The sequence below is a fragment of the Tympanuchus pallidicinctus genome, unplaced genomic scaffold (genome assembly GCF_026119805.1).
Source record: "Tympanuchus pallidicinctus isolate F22 unplaced genomic scaffold, pur_lepc_1.0 scaffold1, whole genome shotgun sequence".
NCBI lineage: Eukaryota > Metazoa > Chordata > Aves > Galliformes > Phasianidae > Tympanuchus > Tympanuchus pallidicinctus.
This window is the reverse complement of record NW_026294618.1, coordinates 78,762,789-78,788,118: the sequence shown is the minus strand read 5'-3', so window position 1 is coordinate 78,788,118 and position 25,330 is coordinate 78,762,789. Positions and strand designations below refer to the sequence as shown.

The following is a 25,330-nucleotide window of genomic DNA, read 5'->3' as shown; positions in this document are numbered from 1 at the left end:
GCCCTTATTGGTGATCATCATTTGCTTTAATACTGTCCACATCAGATTCTTATTGTACACACAATCCCTTCTCTTTCTCATAAAAAAAAAAAAAAGTATTTTGTGAAGTTGTGTTTTTTGGATTTTGAAGTAATTGGAACAAAAAATTCCAATTTTTGTTATTCTCAGCTATTTTTCCTACCTACTTGGGTTTGAAGCAATCACTTCTACGAAGGGTTTCAGAATGGCAGAAAGAGTCATTAAAATAAAAAGGAAATAAAATACCAGAGGGTAGAAATCAGGTATGCTTTTGGATTCTCCTGCAGACATAGATTTTTATGATGCCCTAGGAGAATTTCCCTGGCTGTGTGTCCATGTGCAGGTCCATCCTGAAACATCTGTAAGAATTTGTTCCAAGTTTTTAGGGCAGCTGGCCTCCTGTGCATGTCTAAGTAAAATGGCGGAATGCTGCTGGTCTGTGACTTTGAGGTGACTAAAGCAGTTTATCTTCTTTATCAGATTAATACTTTTTTGTTTCCTGGAATCTTGCTTTATCAAAGTGAAGTGTGTATCTTATTTACCCTCCCTACCTTTCATCTCTTTTTCTGTCAGTGTTGTTAAGATATTTACTGCTATCTGAGCTGGCATAAGCTATACAGAGCATCCACCAATTCTTTCGTCTGAGATTAGTGCTGGGGATTAGAACACATCACTGCAGAGAGTTGGTCTGCATTAAGCTGTGTTCTGAAATAGCAAATTTTGGCTTAATATCAGAAGTGACAGCTGGCTTGAATGTAAACAGCTCGTCGAACTTCCATTTCAAAGGCTGTTAAGACAGAGCCCTATTGGTTGCTCACAGCAGAATACCATTGTTTATTTCTGTTTCAATGTACATAAATGTACAAATATGATAAAAAGTAAACTTCCTTACCTCAGTTTTCATTCTTTGAAGCATCATCTGTATGTCGTCTATGGTCTGTTCTTCTCTGATACTGTGATTTCCAGTAATTCTTAGATTCTACAGTAGGGAAGGAATTGGGATGCTCAGTGTGGTATCCTCTGCCAGGGATGCAACATACTTAGTAGACTTTGCTGACTGAAAATTGAATTATGTTTACAGAGTACATATTTCAAAGAGCTGCAATTTCTATAAGGCAAATAAATCTTTTTCTCATACCTGTATTTAATCTTTGGGTTTTAAATCTGTGTCCTTGCTATCCATAGTCTATTTAGAACATTCTTTTTGTTTAAAGTAGAGTAGGATTTGCTGTTCCTGTATTTCCAAAGAATGATTTAGTACTCCTTCCCTTTGTTGCTGCAGTCAGAGTGTTTGGCAAGCATGGGTGCAAACTATTTGCTCAAAAATCAACTGAAGGTGTGTGGTGATATACATCTGTTACTCGACCAGCATGTTTATGTATAGCAGGCTCTAATGGAAGCTGATGGTGACACTAAAGAGAGACATTTGCTTTTAAATAAATTGTTTTATGGACAGCAACATTTATGTACAAAACTTAGTTAGGTCATATGTAGATGTTTTTGTGCTTTTAGAAGAGTGAAGGTGTATGGTTTGTTATGGAAGAGGTAACATCTGATTTCACAGATACTGGTGTATGACATATCTTTGAAGATGTGTCGGGTCAGTAAAGCATCTAATAATTTAGAAATTGCTTTGCAATGATGTAAGTCAGAGATGCAGTGAAATTTCATATTTATTTTGTTCTTGAATATGCATGTGTAAACTATGAAGATAAAAAAGAAAAAGATTTATCTTGTCACATTAGTTATTTCTTGGTCTGGTGACTTAAAAATAGGGTCTGTAAATTATCTGCAGGATTGTTATTTTGGTTTTCGTGGATTCTTAACATTTATTTATTTATTTGTTTGTTTTGGAAATGTTGTCTCTTAAATCTGTTGAGGCTGTTTTCTTAGGAGGAGGGTGAAGATTCAGGCAGACATACGTAGTTTATCTCATGCTGACATCTTAATCACGCAGGGGAGACATTTTCTAAGGTTTCTATCTCATTGATTTGCCTGTATTGAGCTCATTTGCTTCCCGTTCTTGGAGGATCTTGCTAGATTTCTGAAGTATCTGAAAATAAAGACAGCAGTTGGCAATTTTGAAGTGGTTTGGTTTGTTTCTGCCTGATGTAAATGACAGTGGCAGAGAAGTTCTCAGGGGCTGAGGGGAAAAGGAGTTGGTTAAAATAGTACTCCTGATTGGAAGTGTCTGTTGGAGTTGGCCCAAAAAAGGATAAGCCAAGAATTATAGCTCACTATTTCCAGGTTGTGCTAGTTGTAGTCCGCTGTGTATAATAATGCACGGGCTGACACAAAGGAATGATGCTCTTACACTTACTGTTCCTGATTCATAGATACCATGTAAAAAAAACTGTGCTGCTTTTTTAGGTAAAGCAGATTGTGATTTCGACTATCCTGTCTATAGATCTTTTGCAACAAAAAACATTGCTAGAATTTGTGGTCTTTTTCCACAACTGAAGTTAGAAAGAGGATCTGGTTACCTCTGCTAGCCTGAAACTGAATTACACATTGAATAATTCATATGAAATGGGACCTTAGCATCTTGTTGGGAGAGGTGAGGAAAGGGATTGTGGCCTGAAATACGATAGTAATGTTTGTTTTTTTTTAAATTGTGCAGTCTCTCTACAGAAATAAGTCCATCCTGTCAGTTTTTCAAGGCTCGGCTGCAGTGTGAATTGAATTGTTTCTGTATTTGCAAGTGACTTCATAGGAGAGAAGCATAACACTGTTAAAAACAGCAATCCCTTGTCCCCTGCTGCTTGAATATATAAAATGTTGCTTCTGTTTAGTGATGGAGATGCCTATTCTGAATTTGATTTGGAAATTTCTTACTCTTGAGAGAGAATAAGACACAGTTAATCTGACTCAAGCACTTAGGTTTTTTCTGTGCTTCTCTTATGCAGGGATGATATGGCTGATGGTCCCATATTCACCAGAGGCCTCTCAGGCCCTCGGGGCTTAGAGAGATACCTGTCACATGAAGATCAGCCTTCAAGTCCCTTCAGCATGAGACACGATGAAGACTACCGCAGCCGAGATGTTTTTCTTCATCGTTCAGATTATAGCCCACATTATGGTCGTCGAGAAGAGCTGCCTCGCGGATCTGACAGAGACGGTGATAAATTTAGGAAATCTTTCTACCCATCGAGACCAGAAGAGAGGGGACGAGAAATAAAGCGTCCACGGTATGAAAAGGATGAGAAATTGCATTGTATGAGTGGAGAGCATCAAGGTTTCTCATCAGGAACACGAAACTATCGCAGACGAAGCCGCAGCCTTAGCCGCAGTCGAAGTCCAAGCCCGTCATACCTAAATGAAGAATTCCGAGAGCTTGACCGTGCCAGGAGAAAAAGAGAAGAGGAAGAACGTAATAGAAACTTGAATCATGATGTTTCAGACAGTGGTTATGTGATCCCAGGCTTGACTAACACACTACAGACTTCTGAGCCCCGTTACACATATAGGCCTGAGGAAATACCATCCATGCCTAAAAAATCTATCTTGAAGAAGAGGGTAGAGATGGAAGTAGAGTCTCCTATTCAGGTTTGATCTCTTTCTATGTCTATCTCCTCATTACTCCTTTCCAAAAGTCACTTCCTGATACAGATTTCAAAAACAGACAAGTCAGGTGCTTACATTCTCCTGTCTTGGAAAGGACAGGTATCTTTTGGTAGGCCTGTACAATTTAGAATTGCATTGGAAATTTTAAATGATGAAGGCAATTAATCAAGGATTATATATGTATAAAATCTGAGGCAGAATGAAATGTTCTTATTGAAATTTGTCCCAAAACGCTGAGATTGTGCTGAAAAGCTGAGTCTGAGCTGAGTACATGCCATCAGGGCACTGACAGAAGGTATGACTGTCACAGTGCCTTTCTGCTTCTTTATAGACTAAGAACTGCCTGATGAATCCTCAGTGTCTTTGACTGCAAATTTCTTTCTTCGAGTGTCCTTAATTTTTCTCTTTACACTGTAGGCTGATGTTAACCGTACTTAAATTGTACCCAAGCCATACCTCTTGAGTTTGAAAATCAGAGTATCAGCAAAGTTGGGACTGCTGCGATAAATTTATTTTCTTGTGCTTTAGCACATTGCTTTTGATCTGCTTAGTTGACAATGACATCTTTGTATCACAGGGCACCGAAGATCCTGCTCAATGCCCATGTCTATTTCATATGATATTAATTATGCATATCTGAAGAAGTGACTGGAAATATTCCCAGTACAGTTACTCTTACTTGTCTTAAAGTGTTACATCCTAATTGTCTGTGATTAAACTCAAAGCATAGCTGAATTTATGTCAGAGTGTTTCAGCTTAAAAGTTTCATTTATTGAGTTTGTCAAAAAGTTGGTTAAATATAATTCTGATCTTGTGTGTTCTCTAGGGTGAGCTTTCATTGCTGGACGTTCTAGAATCACAACTATTTTTTTTTTAATCTTTATTTCTCTTTCAACTGTGAATTGTCTTTTTTAACTCTTCAAATATGATCTTGAAGAGAAATGATCATGTTCTTTTGTTCTACAAGGTACATAGTCCCCTCAGAGGGTGCTGTAGTAAATAATAACTTCTCTGTCTTTCAGCCCGAGGAGTTTTCTAGCAGCCCTGCTCCCAGCAAGGATCTTCCTCTTCTTTCTAGTCATTCATCTTTGCCCCAGAGCAACAACACAGCTCCGTTTTCCTCTGAAGTGGAGAACTTTCTCAAGCGGTTTAACAAAGACTCTGTGATGGAGCCTGCAAACAAAGAGTTACATGATGGTTTATATGAGTGGAACCCACTTTCTGCGGCTCCCAAAGACACTTTTACCTATGAAGAGAAGTTTGGAAGCTTCTTAAGTCACAAGGAGAAAATAGAACCCAAATCAGAGCCTGCTGATCGCCATACTGACTTCCTACTGCCTCATGAGAGGGCCAGTCAGGATGGCAGTGGTTTCTCCCGAATTCTGGGCATGATGGCTGATTCTGTCAGTGCTCAGGAGAAGAGGAGGCGTAGTTTTCCTGACATCGAGGATGAAGAGAAATTTCTTTATGGTGATGAGGATGAAGACACTAATAGTGAATCACACCTTGTTCAAAAGCCTCCTGTGAGTTGTAGCAGTGAGGTAATGAACCAGAAGGTGAGCCTACCTCCTCCTTCTCCTGCTCCAGCTGTCAAGCTGGATCCTTTAGAAGAGCCTAATGCTGAGTATGCCAAGATTCATGACTTACTCAAAACCATTGGACTTGACATTGGTGTTGCTGAAATTGGGAGACTAGCCATTCGTACTCAGGAACGCCTTCATGGCAAAAAGTTGGCATCCCGTTCTCCCGATCGTCGCTCTTCAGATACTCGCAGAACAGACCGCTGGGATTTACGTCGCAGCCGAAGTGACACTCGTTCTCCAGAGTCAGGCCAGCAGCACTCAGCATCACCTCCCATTTCTTTCCAGCAGTCTAAAGATCCATCCTCTCTTCAGAAATCAGAATATACGAAGAACAAGCCAGGAGGACAGGACGTACCTCCATGTGCACCAGAGCAACCTCTTCCTTCCGTTTCTCTCATTCCCTCAGTTCCACCAGCTCCTGCTAGTTTGCCACCTACCCCTACTTCTGTTTCCCAATACCAGATTCCCAACTATTCCCAGTTCACTACCACTCAGATGCCCCCGAACTATCCACCTCCCACACTGGCCCCTCCAGGATATGATGCTTATGGGCATTATATGGCTTATGCAGCTCCTGGCTGGACCATGTATCCCCCTACCCAGCAGCCTAATCCTGCATTGCCAGAGGCTCATGGGCTTCTTACTATGGCCATGTCAGCAAACCCTACGCGTCCCAACCTCCGGGTTATTGAGACAGTCTCCATGAGAAAGGATGCCGCTGATGTGAAAAGAGACGATTCTGTGCTTGTTCGTGTCCCCACCACTCCTACTCATTCCAAAGTGCCCCTTCGTCCATCTTCACACCCTCTTAAAAGTACCCCAGAAAAGATATCAGACGAAAAAAATCGAGCAGCTCAAAAGCAGAAGGTATGCTGTATATTCTAATGTATCCAAATATGTCAGACTGCTTGCCTACTGGGCTAGAAACTTTTCCTCTTTAAATGCACTGATTTTAGCCTGAGCGGTTCTGGTTTAGAAGTAGTTAGATTTGCTTTTGTTAAAGATTTCTAGGCACCTGTCTGTTAATTCTGTAACAATTTAAAAAATATATTAAAAATCCCCCCAAATCACACATTAGTAGGTTATTGATTAGGGCCAAACAAAAGCTTAAAGAAAGATACTTGGTATCTATATCTTAACTTTATTCCACTGAGCTTTAGATATTCAAATCATTGAAGATTTGAGGGTACATAGATACCTGAAAGGATGGTATGAAAAAGACAGAGCCAATCTCTTTTCCATAGTGCCCAGTGACAGGGCAAGATGGTCACCAACTGAAAAACATCTGAACATGGGAAAATGCATTCTTTACCGTGAGAATGACTGAGCACTGGCGCAAATTGCTAAGAGAGGTTTTGGGGATAAACAAAGTTATGGTCTGATATATTCCCTTTGCTTTTAGTTTGAAATGATTTAAATAGAATACTTAGACAAAAAGCCATTTGAGCAGATGAGTGCATTTTAACTGTTCGCAGGAATAATAATTTCTTCAGCTGATGATGTTGAATTTTTGGTGTTAATGGAACTTAGGCGCTTCTGAAAGAGCTGTTAGTTAAAGGTGTGGGGGTTTCCTCCTGTTCTGACATGCACTGGTAGTTCAGCTATGTGTCTTGGCTGGACTTCCAGGTCTTTGTCTGCACTGTGGAGTTCTTTGGTATGGGCTTAGTCCAGTTCTTTGCTAAATGCCTTGGAACATGGCAACCTTTGTGCGTCATTTGATGCCCTGTGCTGCCAGAAAAGCCCAAATGATAAAATGGTGCTTTGATAAAATAATAAAAATCTTCTGGCATTCAAGAAGCTGCCTGGCTGTTGGTAGAGATTCTCCCATTGGTGTATGCAAGATTTATTCGAGGCAGGAATCCTGCCAACACTTACACTGACATAGTAGTAGTGGTTCTCTAGTGAGGACTAATTTTTGGATCAATTTTTGCTTGTTCAAGGGGGGAGTCAGTAGCAATGCTCATGAGTATTGTGAAGGTAAGAAATTGGGACTTGTGTCTTGGAAAATTAGTTAGAAAAAATTTAGGGTGGAAGCGGAAAGAACTTCTCATGTTTCAATTCAGCATATTGGCTGGTTTTCTTCAGTGGGAGTCAGTTCAAACTAGTGAAAAGCAAATGTATGAGCTCCTCCTGCTAGACTTGACTGAGCAAGAAACAAACTTCATACATGTTTAATTTCAGACACTGATGCTTGCAGAATGTTCTTGATGATACAGTTAAGATCACATTGAGGCAGAATCCTAAATGATGGCTACAATTTGGCAAAGTGAAATTAGGAGAGAAGCTGGTGGGCTGTAAGGTCTTTTGTCAGTTATATGTTGTCTGTAGAGGTTCTGTGTGAGTTTTGAAGAGCTGTTCAACTTTAGACTTCATGAGCTCTGTAAGAAGATAGTCAGCCAGTCTCAGTGCCTTGAGAAATGATCAGACCAGGCAGTTTTGACTGACAAACTGAGTTCTTGCTGTCTTTTCACAAGTCTGATTAACTTACGGTAGGTGGAGAAGAAAATCCAATCTTCTTGCAATATGTTTAGGTGATAGAAGAGAGAGAAAAACTGAAGAATGAGCGAGAAGCACGGCAGAAGAAGCTTTATTATCTGAAGACTGAACTGGACAGGCTTCGTAAACAGCAAGGTATGGCACATCTCCCCCACTTTTTTTTTTTCCCACCAGCAGTACCTGCTAAAAGTGAAGTATATAGGCAGAACTCTTGAGAAAGCAATGACCTAATTACTATACTAAAATTAATTATGTCAAAATCTGACTGTTACACTGAAGCAAACAGCTGCTCTTCAATCTTCTTTAGTAGCTTGGTAGGTTAAAAGAATTGCAGTTTATGTATTCTAGTGTTTTTTTTAGAAGAAATGAGAAATAGCAACTGGAGACATGTCAACATGTCTTTTAATTTTTATGAGATTTATAATTTTTATGGAGAAGAACAAGTCCTCTCTATCTTAATAACTTACGTTATTTTAAAAGTTGTGTTTTTATCAGAAGTAAATACTTTCACCACTGGAAGGTGATCATTTCAGATTATAATGTATGATTAACATGAAAAATAATTTTGCTTGCTTGATCATACAGTAATTATTAAGTTGATTCTTTCTCTTGAGGACTGTGCTGCCTTTGAGAGGGGTGTGTATTAAGAAACCCCTACAGAGGTAGATAATTCAGATTTAGTGATGTATCTACGAGTTGGTTCCATCTTTCCCAGTAAAAATTTAAGTGTAGTATTTTGTATCGATATTTTACTCATTGCTGGAATAGTCATATCGATCCTAAGACAATTTTCTTGTTGCATTTCTGACTCTTCTGTTTCCTTGATTGGCTCAGGAGAGATGCTGAGGAAAAAACGACGTGAGAAGGATGGTCACAAAGACCCCTTGTTGGTTGAGGTGAACAGACTTCAAGAGAATATTATGAAGGAGATTTCAGAGCTCCATAAAGAATCTGATGCAGCAGATAAGAAGCAATCTGAGCTTGACAAAGTAGCACAGATCTTGGGGATTAACATATTTGAAAAACCCCGGAAACCATCTGTGGAAACCAAAGATTCCTCAGAGAAGAACAGCAAGTCAGAAAACACAAAAGGTCTGGAGAAGGCAACTTCTTCCAATAAGGTAAAATCTTCTAGGTTATATACTGATGATTTTTCCATTAAGAGAGGAGGGCATTGGGGAGCAGCTGCTCCCAAACATTCAAACCTTCAAGAAGGTTTATTTGATGGCATTTGTTACCACATCTCATATGCTGTTTTTGATTGTGTATGCAGGTGAGAGTAAATGTAATCGGAGTTTATGTTTTCCCACGGAGTTTGTGCAATTCAGTACCACTTTCTGTTTTTTATCTTGATTTTGTGAGGTGTTGGATGGATTGAACAGGAGCATAAGTGTTTGTAGCTGTTAGGTCTCAACTCCATATTGAGAACGACAGACTTGTTTTCTGTACAATATTTCCAGTATGGTCTGCCAAAAAGGGATATTTGTCCAAGCTCTTTGTAAGTTTGGAGTGTGTCATTTTTCTCATCAGGTGATGATGTTAATAAATCATGGCAAGAGTTAAACATGATTGTCAGCTTAACACGATTATTATATATATGCTGTATGTTCTTTCTTTAGAAATGTGGGTGTGTGTCATGATGGTCTGTCTGACTTGGTCTCTGAGTGGTGAATACACTAGAAGAGGCTTATCAGGTTCTAGAATTTTTTTTTTACTCTGGAAGTAGTGTATGATGATAGTAGCATCTGAGAGGTTGTACCTGCATTCAGGACAATAATGATGTCACTTTCTGCTGTGTTACCAATTACGTCACTGGTACAGATGGTGGGAGATAGTAGATGCTTTTTGCGTACACCTGACTTTACAGTGTATTTTTTTTTCCAGAAATTAAAGTGTTATTAGGGTAAGAGGTGAATCTTGTAAACTTTTCCTTATGTTTCATCTTGGTCTGGTTCAGGGAAGTCATTAGACGTCTTTCATTTTAAGGCTTGTTTTTGCGTTTTATTTTTGTATCAAAATCTAGTATCCACTTATTTTTACAAATTATTTGCGTCAAACACCACATGGAACAAATGAGTAGACAGGAACATCTGTTAAATCCTACATTGCATTAAGTTGTATTGCTTTCTTTTCTTGAGATAAAGTATGTGTGAATGTGTCTTTCATTATTTTAACTTCCATTGTTTACATTGTCTGAACACATAATGACTTGCTCCCTGTTTATAGTTCCTTATTTTAACATGGAACATAGGATGCTGACCTTAGACTCTGAGATTCACCTTATAATTCTGATTGTTAACTTTTGTTTTTGTGAAAAGAAAGATAGTGCAGACTTTCAGACGCTGAGACCAGTTTACTTGGCCAATCAAGGGGCAAAAACATTTATGTTTTTCCGCATCTTTGCAAGCTGTTTTGTGGTCTTTTGCTGCTGAGCTCGTGTTTGTGTGTTGTAGTCACTAGTCTTGTGCTAAAAAGATATCCCTGAGCTTTACCCCAAGTTTCTGTTGGTGTGGAGGTAAGGTACCGTGATCTGAAAGTTGTTTATGTTTTGTTAATTGCAGAAGCACAAACGGGTTAGAGTTGGTTGTCATTCATCTATTTGACAAGTACTGTGTTTTGTAACGCTCTGGTTGAGATAGTATTTTATAGGATACGTATTGTATGGGTCTGTAAATAACATAAAAGACAGCACTTCTTAGACTTTATGAACATCCTTCCATGCATTTCTTACTGATCGTAAGTTGATCTTCTCATTGTTTTAGAGATTGTCAGCTTTGCTATGTTCTTGCACGTAGAATATATGCAAATATTCACTGGGCCACTTCTTACTCTAAACCAAGAACTAAATTGTATTGGGATGTGGAAATTTCTGGAGTGCACAGTGGCAAGGATGTCTCTTCATTGTTTGTGTTACTGCTTGTGTTGCATGGAATGGTATTAGGAGAGAACCTGTTCCTGTTTATCAGAAGGAATTTCAAGTAAGATGTTGTTTGTTGGTTTTGAATCTGCTTAAGTAAATTTGTTTGACACCACTACCAAATTACTTGGAAATCATGCAACTGGTTTGGACCTGCTAAGTTTGGAAAGATGCTGTTCTTCCCGGAATGCCACGCAGATGAGAAATAATAACATGGTGGGCCATTGTTACATTGGAACGTAAATGAAGACTCAAAATACACTTAGCTCTATCCAGGAGAATGATAATCTCAATTAGCAGGGCTTGTTCATTATTTGTTTCAGGGATTACTTGTTTTGCTGCTCACAGTGTTAGCATACAACAAGATTCTGAGCAAAATGTATCGATTTTGGCTACTGTCCTGAAAGGTCTGTGCATTATTGTATGGCATCTTTCTGTACAAATCAGCGTAAGTATCACATGCTTAAATCACAAGATGCTTCTCTCTATGTACTTAGGTAATTAACAGAACTTTATTACTGTTAAGCAATGAGTCCGTTAGAGAATTCAGGCGCTCTCAAATAATCTGATTAAATGATTGATTTAATTACTTTTAGTCAACTAATTTTTACTTCCTTTTCCATTCTACTTTCATCCAACCTACTTTTACGGTAACTTGTAGTTGTTCCTAGCAGAACTTCTAAGTGCTTTTAGGTGTTGCAGGTACTGTTGGCTAGTATTATAAATTGAAACTATTGAGATCCTTGTGTGAAACCCATAAAATGGGAAAGGTGCATGCCTTAGGGGATTTGTTCATTTCGTTCCTTGATTACAACCTACAACCATCCAGCCATTACATCGGGGAGTCTTACTGGAAGTTCTTCACTGTGACCACGCTGCATCTTAATCGGCAATACCAGCTTTCTGAAAGAGTGGATTTAGCCTGGGCGCTGAAAAGCAGGTGATATATACTTTTTTTTGTGTGCGTGTGGCTTCTACTGGAGGCAAGATCTGAGTTCCAGAGCATTATGTCTGTCCTACCTTGTCTTAGATAAATATTTCCTTTTGTTCAATTTAGGAATCAAAACCAACTAATGAAAAATCCAGAGGCAGAAGCCCAAAGCCGGCAGAATCCTCTTCACAATCCTCCAAACATCCTTTCCAGTTGGCCAATATTTATGAATATTATGATGCAGGGAACCACTGGTGCAAAGACTGCAACACCATCTGCGGGACCATGTTTGATTTTTTCACACATATGCATAATAAGAAACACAGACAGGTATGTGACAGGCTTCCTTCACTACGTGCATTTCATTTTGCTGTAAATATTAGCCCTGAAACATACATCACAGAACTACATTTTACAAGAAAAACTGAAGTAATGAACGCAAGAAGCTGTTTATCAAATTCAAAGATATTGGACTCAAGCAGTTTGTACAGCTACTGGTGTGTTTCGACTAGTGTAAGCGGGGCTTGTATTCAGTTCACTTGGGACCTAGTGTTTGATATTTTTGTTTTGTGTTTGCCTGTCTTTTGATATTGTTTACGTCTTACCCTCTTCACTGGTTATTCTCACATAAATTACAAAAAGGGAGGGAAAAGTGAAAAACCTAGCTCCTTTGTATAATTGCACATTGATTTTAATGTTCAGTGTTCTGGAAGGATGTTAAAAAGGAAAAAAAAAACAAACAACAAGCATAGTTGCCTTGCTAGTGTAATATGTGAGCCTGTATACCTCTGTCACTGTGCAAATAGACCCTGGATCCTTACAACAGACCTTGGGCTTCGAAGACCCAGAGTGAGACCAAACAAGACTCCATAAAGCGCATTGATAAGATAACTGTTCCTGCCAAAGGTATGTTAATTTTTTTAAAACATGAATTTCTTCTCCCTTAGCCCTCCAGCAGGTTCCAGTTACTCAGAGAAGGGAATTTCAAAACTTTCTGTAGTTACAGGAGCACGTATAGATACTGTATTATTAGTAAATGGCAGATGATTTAATTTCCTGGTCATTCTATGCAAAAGGAGCAAGAATGTAGGAAAACATAGTATGGTTCCTTCTTTTTTCTTTAGAATTTAATTCCTTATGTTGAATACTGGTTGAATGCTGGTACTACTTTTTTCCAATGTAGTCCTAAAGTTGTTTTTACTAACATATTACAATTCGGATCAGAATATGACCACAAAGTCTTGCTGTGTTTGAGCACATCTTGTGGAGTACTCCACACAGCCTTGCAGCAGACTCTTCCATTGAGCACATTTTGTGTAGAGGTGTCCCTGAAAAAGTACTGATGAGTACTTGGTAGGATCTGCAGTATGTTAGATAACTGCAGCAGGTTCTGCAGGCACAGGGATGCACTTTTACTAAACTTCAGTGTGTTCCTTTTATAAACCAGGTGTTTATTATTTGAGGAGACTATACCACAGAGATGGAAGATAGATGAAAACTACTGAAAGTATTAGCCTATTTGTATAGAGACTGGCTGTTACATTGTGAAGAGCACTGATATTTTTGAATCACAATAATCAAGCTTCTTCACTCTATATTATTGCTCCTACTAGTGGTATTTACCATACTGTAAGCATAAAATCCACCAAATTCAGTTTCAAAAATGTGAACAGGAACATTGCTGGAGGTTTTGCTGTTATTTTTTGATGCACTTATTTGTCTTTGTTAAAAACTTGGCATCCTTTAAATTTTGCTCCCTCTGAGTGTTTCCTTTGGCCTTTTCAGGGTCTGAGTTTCTGATTCCCATCACTGGTTATTACTGCCAACTCTGTCATGAATTTTTTGGAGATCAAATCTCAGCTGAGCAACATGTGAAAAGTCATCCTCACAATGAAAAATATAAGGTTGGTAACTGACGTACCAGGAGTGAGTGATTCCTTTTGTTAGTTTTTATTTGCTCTATCATCTTTTCCTGAAGAATTCCATTTGACATGGTGTATCCAGTTATTTTTTACTGTATTGCAGTGAACTAACTAAGCAGAACTTCCCACTACATAGAGATTAATCTTTCCTCTGCATAAGATTAAATTGTGTTTAAGTACCAGTGTTGATTTTCAAACTCTCCAGAAGAATGACAGCACTGCTGGAAGCCACCACTCAATCTACATTAAACTACAGGATGTGGAGTTTGTGGCATCTCAGTTTCTCAGTGGGAAAAAGTTCTCAGCTCTCTCAGTGTTGAGAAGGCACTTACTTAACAAGGCAAAACTGTTAAAGAACTGACTTGATGTTATATTTTTCCTTGAAGTAGTTGCTAAAACTGTGCCATTTATTTCCTTAGAAATACATAGATGAGAACCCGCTCTATGAAGAAAGGAGAAATCTAGACCGTCAGGCTGGACTGGCTGTAGTTCTGGAAACGGAGCGCAGGCGGCAGAATGAACTGAAGAGGAAACTAGTTGAGAAACAGAAAGAAGAGAAGGATGAGAAGAAAGCAAAAATAATAAAGAAAGAGGAAACAAAGAACACCCCAGAGCTTGGAGAAGGAGCTAGTGAAACTCAAGACAAAACAGATTCTTCTGGGCGAAAAATGGGTATTAAGCTTAAACTGAAGAAGGAAGAGAAGAAAGAGGACAAAAAAGAAGAAAAGAAGGAGGAATCTAAAAAGGAATCACCAAGTCAGACATCGTTTGGGAAATTCAGCTGGAAAAAGGCAGAGAGAGAGGATAAAGCCCCAGGAGTAGCTATTCCAAAGGAGGAGAGCACGGAGGGAAACAAAGAGGAGAACAAGTTTCAGTCAGGGAAACTCCATGCCAAGTCCATTGAAATCAAGCTGTCTGGGAAAACTGTTATTCCACACACCAGCCCGTGGACACCAGTTGCTTATACATCAACACAGTCAAAAATTCTACCCAACCTTCCAGTCCCCACTATGATTTTCAGGAAATCTACTACTGCAACAGTTAGCAAACCAGCACCTTTGAACACTTTTTTATCCATCAAATCCTCTGGAGCCACCACCAAACCACTACCCGTGGTAAAAGAAACGAATGCAGATCTTCTGCTGCCTCCAGATATCATCTCAAAAGCTTTTGGAGGAGAAGAGGTAATATTAAAAGGGCCAGAGGAGGATTTGAAAGCACCAGAGAAAAGTGAATCTTCTCAGACTTCTGATATACCGCCTCCCCCACCTCCTCCACCTGCAGTGCAGCCCACTGCTGTCATTCCTGCAGATGAAGTAGCTCCAGGTGTGTCTGAAAGTGAACAGACAATGTTAGCGATGCCTGTAAGGCCTCCTCCTCCACCACCACCTTCAACCGCCTTTAGTGAGCAGGCAAAAAAAATAGAGAAGCGAAACTCTTGCCTGGCCACTGCCAATGCTAAGGATCTCTATGATATTTTCTACAGTAGTGGTGGAAAGGGTTCAGCTGACAGCAAGCTTGTAAGTTCTACACTTCCAAATGGAGAAAACTCTAACCTAGCAAAACCTGCAGATTTTCCTGCGAACTCTAGAACAGACAGTAGCTTGTCCTCCTTTAAAGAGGAATCTCAGAATGTGGCTACTGAAGTTAGCCAGGCCCACTCAGCTGAGACAGGCTCAGTAATGGAGAAAACTGATTTTCAGGAGACTTTAATACCTAATTTTGAGATGAGTGCTGACACTGAAAGTGGTATTCAGAAGGATGTAGGTAAAAAATTCCAGGCTCTTAGAACAGATATTCAGATTAAATTGAAAGATGGGGATTCTTTACAGTGTAGTAATCAAGTAATGGGCAGTTGGATTCTTGATGAGAATCACGCTGAAAGGAACAAGAAGATATTTCAGCCTCAGCTGTCAGAAATGTCAGTCACAGAACTGCTAGAAGCAAAACCTGCTTCTCCTATTCAGATGCCTGCAGAGAAGGGACTTGTGGATATAGCAAGTCAAGTGCAAGCAGGCAGCAAGGAGTTCTGTGATCTGCAGAGAACAGAGATCCAAGAGAGAGTTGAACAGGACGATGCAAATGAAATTGCAGTTAGTAACTCAAATGCCTCTGGCATTTTGGAGAAAGACAAAGAGATGAAAGACAGGGAAATAAAAGCAGTAAAGCCTGAGCTTATGCTAGAACAGATTGAAATTCAAAATCTGGGAGATCCCCATTTGGAAGAGGAAAATTTAAGTGATAGCTGTAGAACTGTTTCAGAAACTCATAGTCCACACTTGCTCAGTGATTCTCAGAACATTTCAAAACAAAAACATTTACTAGCAGTACTGACAGAGCAAAATTCTATTGATGCCTCCTTAAAAGATGTGAACCCAAACAGCGTAGCTTTGGAAGTACCAGGAGTCCTTGGCAGAACTCGCCAGTTTTCAGAAACCCAAAATAAGATTTCAGAATTGACAAGAAGTCCTGCTGAGTGGGATGCTTCCAGAACCAGTAAAAGAGAAGAACAGGTAATGGCAACCAGTTCTTGTTCTGAAAGTGGTTGGAAATTATCAAACACTCCAAATGTAGAAAAGAAAAATAATTCTAATAAAATTAGTGCTTCAGAATTGACAGAAATAGAGCCAGAGGCATCTCTTAGCAACACAAAATCTAGAAGTAGCACATTAGAAGCACAGGAAAAAGTTACACCAGAACTGTCAGGCCATGCAGTATTAGATAAGCAAACCCAAAGGCAGGAGGTTGCTTGGTTAGTCAATGCCTGCTCAGCAAGCATTGTTGAACTCAGATCCAGTGTAGAATTAGTAGTTGAAGTTGAAAAGAAGTCACTAGGACACACTGGATCTAATGAAATGTTAGATGATATTTTTGCTAAGAGAGATGCAAAAGAAGGAATGCCGGGTTTTTCTGATCTTGTTCAAGAGTCAGCAGTTGCTTTATCGGCAGATTTCAATCAGCATTTTTCAGAAGAGGCTGTCAACAAGCAAGCAAAGAGTGAGGCTGTACGAACCTCAGCAGCCAATGACTTTAGTCTGAATACCACTCACTCAGGATTTAATACCAAACAGTCTGAAAGTCTCTCTCTAAGTGTTAGTGAGGATAACAAGAAAGATTCCTTGAGATCAGAAAATACAAAATGCAGTGAGACCCCCTCTGAGAAAGCAGAGCGAGAGTTCAGAAGCACAGATTTTAATTTGGGAAATACTAAGACAATACATGAAGACATCAGTATCCTTCCAGCAGGACTTTTAAATACGAGTGTGAAAGAAGTTTCAAAACTAGAAACTAATGCATCCGTTGAACTGGAGTCAAACAAACTGGGCAAGCTGGGCATTGGAAAAACAGTGGATGAAACAGAGGTTACTGATTTTGCCACGCTTACTTCTGGTAGTTGGGAAGATAAACTTTGCACCCAGGTTTCTCAGACAGCTGCATCTCAGCTTGGATTGCAACCCTCAAACAATGACACTATGAAAGCAGTCATGCCAGTTCCAGAAATGCAGGGCATTTCTACCATGTCTGAGAGCCTTCGGCAAGTGGAGGAGAGCAGAGGTGGTGCTGCTGAAATGCTATCACTGAGCTGTGATGGAGACAGCAGACAAAGTCCGGCATCTGGTTGTGTGGAAACATTCCTTCCTGGACTCAAAGAAACTCATGGAAAGGAGGATGGCTTAGGAGGCAAGGGACTATGTGCTATCCAGAGTAAGAAGACTGAGCAAACAGAAACCACTGACAGTAGTTCGGAATCTACAACAAATTCAGGAATGACTGAAAGCTTAGCAGAAAGCCCAGTGGGTTGAAATGAACCCAAGCAGCCCCAATATTTGAGGAGCCAGAGCCGGGATGATGTGTATGGGTTTTTTTGTTTGCTTTGTTCCAGTTGAGGTGTTTGGGCGCACTTTGCATCACAAAATCACAGAATATCAGGGATTGGAAAGGACCTCAAAAGATCATCTAGTCTGATCCCCCTGCCTGAGCAGGAGCACCTAGGACATAGTAGCATCGTAAGACATGGCTAAATTGAAACTTAACACCATCAGAAACCAGACACGTATGTTATTCTGTACATAGTCAACTGTGTAAAATGTTTTTTCATGTGAATTTTTTTGCCAATTTCTTTTCTACACTTCTGCTATTAAAATGGAATCTCTCGTTTATAATGCGTGCGTCTTTGTTGTTTATTTTGGGGGCTTCTGTTCTTTGAACATTTCTGGATGATTTCCCGCTCACTTTGCTTCTGTCAGTAGCATCGCAAGTAGTCCGACCTCTGGGACAAGCTCAAGAACAGCAATTTAGAACTTGAGGAAATGGAGACTTGCAGAAGAACTAAAACTGAACATTGTTTTAAACTGTAATGCATGGTTTTGTTTACTTTCATTGTTTGAAATGCAAGAAATGTGATTAATCTTTTGTTTGTTTATCTGTCTTTGTGATTTGTAATCGCTGCTGTGTTACATCTGTACTTAAGCTGTTCCATTGTATTGTATAAACACGTTTATGGATGCCACATCACTAATCAAGGGGAGAAAATCTGTCCGACTGGCTTTTGGAGAAGAAGACTAATCGGTAAGGCTCTGTGGCCTGACACCTGGACCAGACATATTGAGGTCACTTACATGTTTTGAAATGGGCTCTCTTTCATTGTATTGTGATCCAGTAACTGTTTGTGTTAAATCGTTTAGCAGCTGACCAGCTCTGAAGAAGTAGAAGATCAGAACCCTGGTGTCAGGAATTGGACTCGCTTCATGTGATAGAGACACATGCATGCCTACCCTGAACGATCCTAGAGCTAGCAAAAGCTCTGGAGTAATGGTTTTCATTTGTATAGCTCGTTAAAAACTGAAGTATTAAATGTATTTGCTTGGATAAATTGCACATTTTTATTTGTAAATTGTTTAAAAAATAAACATACTGTGTTCAACAAGACTTTTTTTTTTTTTTTTTTTTTTTTTTTGTAGCTCTAGGAAAGTGCTTAATTTCAAGTACATTCTGCCTCCTGTGGTAGTTCATAAAATTGAGAAGCTGTAGAAAATGAAGATACTCAACAGTTAGCCTGCTCAGTAAAAACATGATTTATTCCCTGCTGAAGCCAGTGGAAGAACTTCTGTCAACATCATCACTGGAATTTTGTTTGAAACCTTAAGCCTTTTTTAAAGGAGGGAGGGAAACAAGCAGAGTTCATTCATATGTCTGTAATCACTACCAGCACGTGAACTTTCAGAAGCAGGAAAATGGCATTTTTTCTTCTGTTTCCATGACTGTGTAAAGATGATATTAAACATTTTTCAGAGTTGTTATTGTGCTTTTTATATTAGAAATATGAGTGCAGCCTGAATTTGTAAAGCTAGGTTATGTAGTCAAATAAACCCCACCTAAAAACATAATTAAGAAAGGAGGAACTTCTGAGAGCCTTTTTGACTGCTTTTCACAATTTTAAGCAGTTCCACATTAAATGTAAGGAGAATTTGTTAGTATCATTGCTCTACTTCAAATATTCTTCAAATAACCATTTGCTGTCAAAAACAAAGAAAACAAGGTTTGATCTGCTTTTGATAATTGGAAGTTCGGTGATGGGTAGAGATTGTTAAAACTCCATTCTTTTTTAAAGTTCTTTGTAGTTGTTTCTCGTTTTTCTATAAATGTCTGATTATATATCTGAGCTTGTTTGTTCACAGTTGACAGCTGAATATTCTACTTTTGTTCTTCTTATCAGTTTCCTCAGTGAAGTGCCTGATTTCTTGTAAATCTGTGGCAGAGAGGGAATCTACGGTTGCCTGCCTTGTATTGAAGGATGTCAGTGCAGGGAGGGGAGATAGGAAGGGAAGGCTGGTTGTTTTTTTTGTTTTCTTTTCCTGCAGATCTGCATTTGAATGATGATGTTTTGGAATACAGACCAGCTGGCTGGTTTCGTTTCTCAGATCCATGTTCAAGAAGGTCTCAGTATATGCAGTGGTAGAAAAACTCATTTGTATGATGTACTTCAGACATCCTCATTCATTACTGTCTTACCTGTGTGGGAAGTGCTGTTGATTAACTTTATTTTGGTGGAAAGGACATCAACACAAATCCAATAGCATTGGTGTTCAGCACACAGCTCTGCTGGCCAGTAATGAGGCTCTAAAGGAAAGCAAGAACTTTGCAGATGAGAAAGGAGGAGTCATTAGCTTGTATTTGCCTTCAGCTTTCCAGAAGCTAAGTGTTCATATGTTACTAGTTAAATAATACTTCTTTTCATGCCCTTTGGTCAAATAGTTGTTCTGTGCCTGAGTGGACTGACAGTATTCCACATTGAAAGGTTTATTTGTGGTTTCTTCTTTTTTTTTTTTTTAAGGTAGGAGTAAAAGATTCTCCTAGAACTGCTGGGATGTGTAGGAACAAAATGAATGGTGGTAGACTGACATGTAGGCATATAGGTGGAGGTGTTTGTTGTTTTTATTAAGGTTTTGTGAAATGGCATGTATATATATATCTATCTATCTATTTTGTTTATGTATCTATTTATTTATTTATTTTTGCTGTGGTTTTCAGAGGCATGCAGTAAATGATTATCTACCGTACTGGTCCCCTGTGCTGGCAGAGCTGTAGCATAGTGCACTGACTGGGAAGCCTTAAGTTCTAGGCTGGCTTTGGATGCTTGACTTCAGATCCTCAGGAGGAGGGGTGAGTTAACGGAGGGGAATTTATTTATGTGTTTGAATAGTGCAATATAACATGATCTCTGCTTCCTGGACTAGTTCTTTACAAGCTGCATATGGGAGAAGTGCCTTTCTCTTGATTTTTAGAAAGCTGCTGATAGGAAATAAATAAGTCTACTTGAATTTTTCTGTTTTTACACATCTTCAAAGCCAGCACAAATACCTAGTAAATTACATGGGTGATGAATCAACTCCAGGCATTTATTTTATATTGCAACTTTTACTTTGCCGTGTTGGAGGCTGGCAGAAAGAACGTTCTCTTGGGTGAAGTCTGTGGCAGAACACTTTTTTTATTAAGAGGCAGTAGAAGAGTGGAAAAGCTTCTGGCATTCTATGTGTTGTAAGTTATTTTTGCAGGTTTCTTTTAACATCTGTGGCTCTATTTGGAATGTAGAAATGGCCTTCAAATATTTAAATTCTGCTGAAAACTTTAAAAACAAAAGTTTTCATGGTTTAGACAAAATACTGTATGTTATTATTATTATTATTCTGGTAGTCCCTTGAGCAGGTAAATCTTGTTTCCAGCTTGCTGGAATCATTTCTTTGAGATTTTACTAAGCAGTGTATGGGCTTTTGGGAGGGTTGTATGTTTATTTTAAATGGTGACTCTGGTGGGGAAGTAATGTATCAACCAGTGTTCTGTTACTAGTTTTTTCAAATACGTGTCTATCTTACTGGTAGAAATTACAAGTAGCAGATTGAGATACAGGGTCACTGCCACTTCTTAATTCTTGGTAGGAGCAGAAATAAATTTGTATCTAAGTGAAGCTGCACCAAGATCTTAATTTTTCCCTATTAACACAGATAATTTTTATTTGCCTCCTTTCTTAGCTATTTTCTTAGACTGGTAAATCCCAAGTGTTGTTTTTTTTTCCTTTTTTTTTTTTTTTTTTCTTCAAAATATCAAGGGAAAGTAATGATGATGGAAGTTATTTCTTTAAAGAGACAACTTTCCACCAACCCAGTACATCGCAAGGCATGCTAAAATTATACTTCTTTAGTGTAGTGAAAGGTTTAGAGTTGCAAACTTATTTCTTCTGAGACTATAATTACATGAGCAAGAATGTCTGCATAGCGCGTTGCAGAACACAGACATTTTTCTCCTGAAAAAATGCAGGAGATACCACTTGAGATAGGTTTTTCTGGGGCACTTAATGTAGTATTGTGTTGGTTTATTACTCTTTCAGAACGTTACAGAAAGGCGAAGGGAGCGAAATCATTATCTGGGAAAGAATTCATTCCTCTTTTGCCCCCTACACAGAATAAGTACAAAGAGGGTGTGTGACCACGCTGGGAATACAGAACAACTTGAAGAGAGATGCAAGTTTATAGTTGCTAGGCCACCTTTTCTGTTAACCAGTATAGATGTATTCTTGGCTGTAACCAACCTGAGCAAAATAAAGCACAAAATAAAGCAAAACAGCTAGAGGCTGTTACTTTGTCTTAGAGTAGAAAAAGAAGACTCTGTATGTAGTGTTAATTCTTGGGTTTTGGTTTCTGATCCTACCACCACTTCTTCTTAGGCTCTTCTTGGAGTGAGAAGGCTGAATACTTTTAAGTTAGCAATTCTGGTTAAGTTGCTGTAATTGTTCCCAGAATGCTCCTATAGCAACTGGGGATGCAGAGAGCTGAGCCATGAAAATTATTAGAGTAGATGTTGGAGGATGGTTGAGTAGCTACAGCAAATAAAAGCTGTATCAGAGCTACTTCATTTCTTTTACCAATAGGCTGACTGTACAATATTCAGTTTAGAGAGAGCAAAGCACATCTATAAGGTATTGTTTTCAATTCTTAATAAAATACTTTGAGAAACTTCTTTGTGAAGGAGCTTGACCTAGCTTCTAAGCAGCAGTGAAATAGTGGAAATACAACCCTGTTAGTTTGATTGGTGAATGTAAAACTTGAAGCAAAAGAACATTTCAGTGGTAGCAGTAGTGTGAAGACTAGTAAAAAAACGCAAAAGCCCGGTAGCAGCTGGCCAATAAAGAAACAGTAGGCATGATCCTCACATCAGGAAACACATTAGGCTATTCATCTCCTGTCAGATATGAAAAGCGGAAAGAAAAGAAAAATACCAGATGATCAGCTGAGAGGACTCGATTTCTATGTATTTGAAAGGTAGGTATCTAGAAATACCTGGTTTGCAAGAGAACAGGACAACAAAGTCCATTAGCAAAGGATTGTTGGTGACTGCTTTTTCTTATAAGAACTGAAGGCTTAATGCAATTATACCCATTTAATATGGTGCTTTTCAAGGACTTTGTACAGTTCATGTCCTTTGGCAGTTAGTTTCAAAGATTATATTACTTCACCAAGTATATAAGAGAGGTCTAAAACCAATATCTTGATTGTACCTCTAGCCAAAACATCCAAGATAAGATTACAAAAATAATTCATCCTTGTATTTCATGCATTCAGTGCAATAAATGCAATGGATTCAATTTGGCTACTGGGGAGAAATTCCATATCTACATTTGCTACAGTACTTCATATAATGCACATTTGATGTGTTTGGCATTTGGTAGAAGACAGATGTGGACAGCCTTCTTGAGGCTGGCTGCAGTGTCTATAGAAGAGAGATCATCAAAGATATTAATATACCTGTTTTATTTCTCTGAGGGTTACATTTGTGTTTCAGAACTCAAAGATGTAAGATAAGGTTAAACACAGTACTTAAAAGGTTAGCATGCAAGACCAAAGCATCAAATGCATAAGTTCTGGTATCCTAGTTCTTAAAAAGCCTGGTGTGATACCTGCATTCACTGTATGTTCAACCATAGCTGTTTTCATTCCGTTTTAAGCTTCTTCCTGACTATTTTAAATGATTTGGGGTTTGAAAAATTTCAATACAGATGGGAAAAGCATCAGAAAGGCCTCAGACTTGGGAATATAACAGCTGAACTCACCAGATGGTCAGAAAGAGGGATTTTGCTATGAACACTGAATTTGCTTTAACAAGCACATTATTCCCTTTTTTGGCTTTTGGTTAATTTCCACAGGAGCAATGAAAATGTTCTCTGGAGCTTCTGGGCTTTTGGAGTCTTCTTCTGAGAAGGTGGGTACACATTTGCATGCCTGGAATAGTATCTCTTTGCTTTGGTGTGAGAGCACATTCTTTTCATTATTAAAATGGTTAATCAGTGTCAGGATTTTCTGTATTCCTGAATGTTGAACGTGGTGTTCATGGGTCTGTCTGTAATGTAAGTTCTTTTGCCAGTGTCCAAGAAGACGTGTATGTGTAGATACTTTTTTCTCTTGTTTAAACAGTACTATTTTAAAAACAAACATTAAACATTCATGAAACAACAGTGGACCCTGAGTGCTTTTTGTTTAAAAACTTTTCTCTGAAGAGGATGAACAGTGTGCAGACTACTTCAGGATTTAATCCTTGCAAGAGAAGGAGCTTGTTTGTGAAGCTTTTTGATTCACTAGGCTTTCTGGCTCTACAGTATCTCTTGGAAGAGCTGCTCAAAGGAGGAAAAATGGCTTTTTAAAACTACCTTAATACTTAATCTGGAATCTTAATGTTATTTTTGCAACTCAGCAACCATGCTAAATTGCTCATGCAAACTTTTTTCCTTATATGTTCACAGAAGTCTTAACCCTTTCCACAATTACTCTATCTGAGAGAGATACTGATGTGTTTCACCAACAAAAATGTCCTAGCAGGAGCTATCAAGTATGTAAAAGAACAAACACAACAGACAGCCTGATTTTTTGCAGGTTTATCATAGTGGTTGATTATCCTAGAAAAAAATGTGTGGTTAATTTCTTTACCATGTATAGATACACTCATTCTGTTTTATCACTGTGATGAGAAAACATAAACTAGTTTGCTGCTGTTGTTCAGAGAAAGACAGCACTTCAGAAATAGTTGTATTCCCTACACAAGCTCCATGTCACACTAACGTGATTCTTAACAGCAGTGCTAGTAAGACTTTCCCATCTGTATAATACGAAGTATTGAATGGTCCAGTCTCTGCTTGCTGCTGCATTAATTTGCTGCTGCAGAGGCTGTTTTGTAAACTTATTTTCATAGTATTGATATCCTGTAGTAGAGGAGTAACGTGAGGGTAGATTCAAACACCCTGTCTAGAAGAGATTGCAAGTACTTTTATCTCTTCCTTTAGTAACCAAAGCTGGAGAGCAGAAGAGATCCAGCTACTCTAGAAAATGAGTTTATGTTTTTGCTGATAGTATACAGATGGCCAGAAAACAGCAGTTGTGCAACATCACCAATACCATCCTCTTCCAATCTCTGGCAAACTGGGATGAAGGTCCTTAGTGGCAAATTGAGACATATGTACAATCCCTGCAGTAACAGGCTTTGGCCTTGAGATGCTCAGTTTCTCCAGGATCTGGCCCCTGCACACAAGAGCTGCACAAAGAAGCTGCACAAAACCCTTGCATCAGTGAAGTGTCACAAGTCTTCAGCTGCAGTGTTGAACCTGGGAGGAAAAAACCAGCCCCCCAAGTCCCAATCACAGAATAGCTAAACAGAGCATCTCAGATGAATGGACTGAAAGAAAAGAAGGACATCTTTATAGACAAATTCAGCCTAGCCGCGGTAAGGCAGCTTGCTGGGAGCCTTAGCTGCGTGAGCCAGTTCTTTTTGAAGTTGTAATAGCCCGTGGCTACTCTTTATCATCTGTTATCTAACTAGAAGCAAATAAATGCTCTCATTGCTCCTTTTTCATTAAGCTGTTGGTCCTGAGGAGATGTTTCTCCCCTCAATCAGCAGTTTGACCTGCCTTTAATAGCAGAAGCAGCGATTAGCGTGTTAGCGAGGAACTCTTTCCAGCCCCTTGAGGCACTTCAGCTCGGGAGGCAGCCCAGAGAAGGATGCTGGGAGTTGGAGTCCCCGCAGCACGCTCTCTCGCTGAGGCGTTTTGTCCCTCGTGCCGTCCCGTCTCTCTCCGCCCGGCGCCGCTCGTCCCAATGCATTCCAGCGTGGTTCCGCGGCGGGATGAGGGGTCCTTCGTTCAGGGTTGCCTTCGTCGGAGCCTGAAGAGAATCATTGCCTCCTCTGCTCCTCTCGCGCTTCCGCCCCACAAAAGCAGCCAGACCTTTCTCTCACACCCTCGTCTCCTTTGCGCACCGCGGTCTGACGCTGCGGGTGGGTGGAGAATGCCGCGGAAGGAGGTGGCGCCGGTCAGGCACATATTCGGACAGCCCGGAGGCTTTCCACCGCCCGCCCGCCT

The 25,330-nt window shown here is 39.4% G+C and overlaps 1 protein-coding gene across 1 annotated transcript in view; it reads left to right on the top strand.

Annotated features, from left to right (window-relative positions):
* ZNF318 (zinc finger protein 318) overlaps positions 1 to 23,437 on the top strand; it is a 30,661-nt gene extending 7,224 nt beyond the window's left edge. The window contains exons 3-10 of the mRNA XM_052684012.1: positions 2,925 to 3,564; positions 4,605 to 6,032; positions 7,697 to 7,796; positions 8,496 to 8,782; positions 11,636 to 11,839; positions 12,316 to 12,415; positions 13,295 to 13,413; positions 13,851 to 23,437. Of these exons, the coding sequence (XP_052539972.1) occupies positions 2,925 to 3,564; positions 4,605 to 6,032; positions 7,697 to 7,796; positions 8,496 to 8,782; positions 11,636 to 11,839; positions 12,316 to 12,415; positions 13,295 to 13,413; positions 13,851 to 17,234 (6,262 nt within the window). The 3' untranslated portion in view covers positions 17,235 to 23,437. The remainder of the gene's footprint in view (positions 1 to 2,924; positions 3,565 to 4,604; positions 6,033 to 7,696; positions 7,797 to 8,495; positions 8,783 to 11,635; positions 11,840 to 12,315; positions 12,416 to 13,294; positions 13,414 to 13,850) is intronic.
* The last annotated feature ends 1,893 nt before the right edge of the window (positions 23,438 to 25,330 follow it).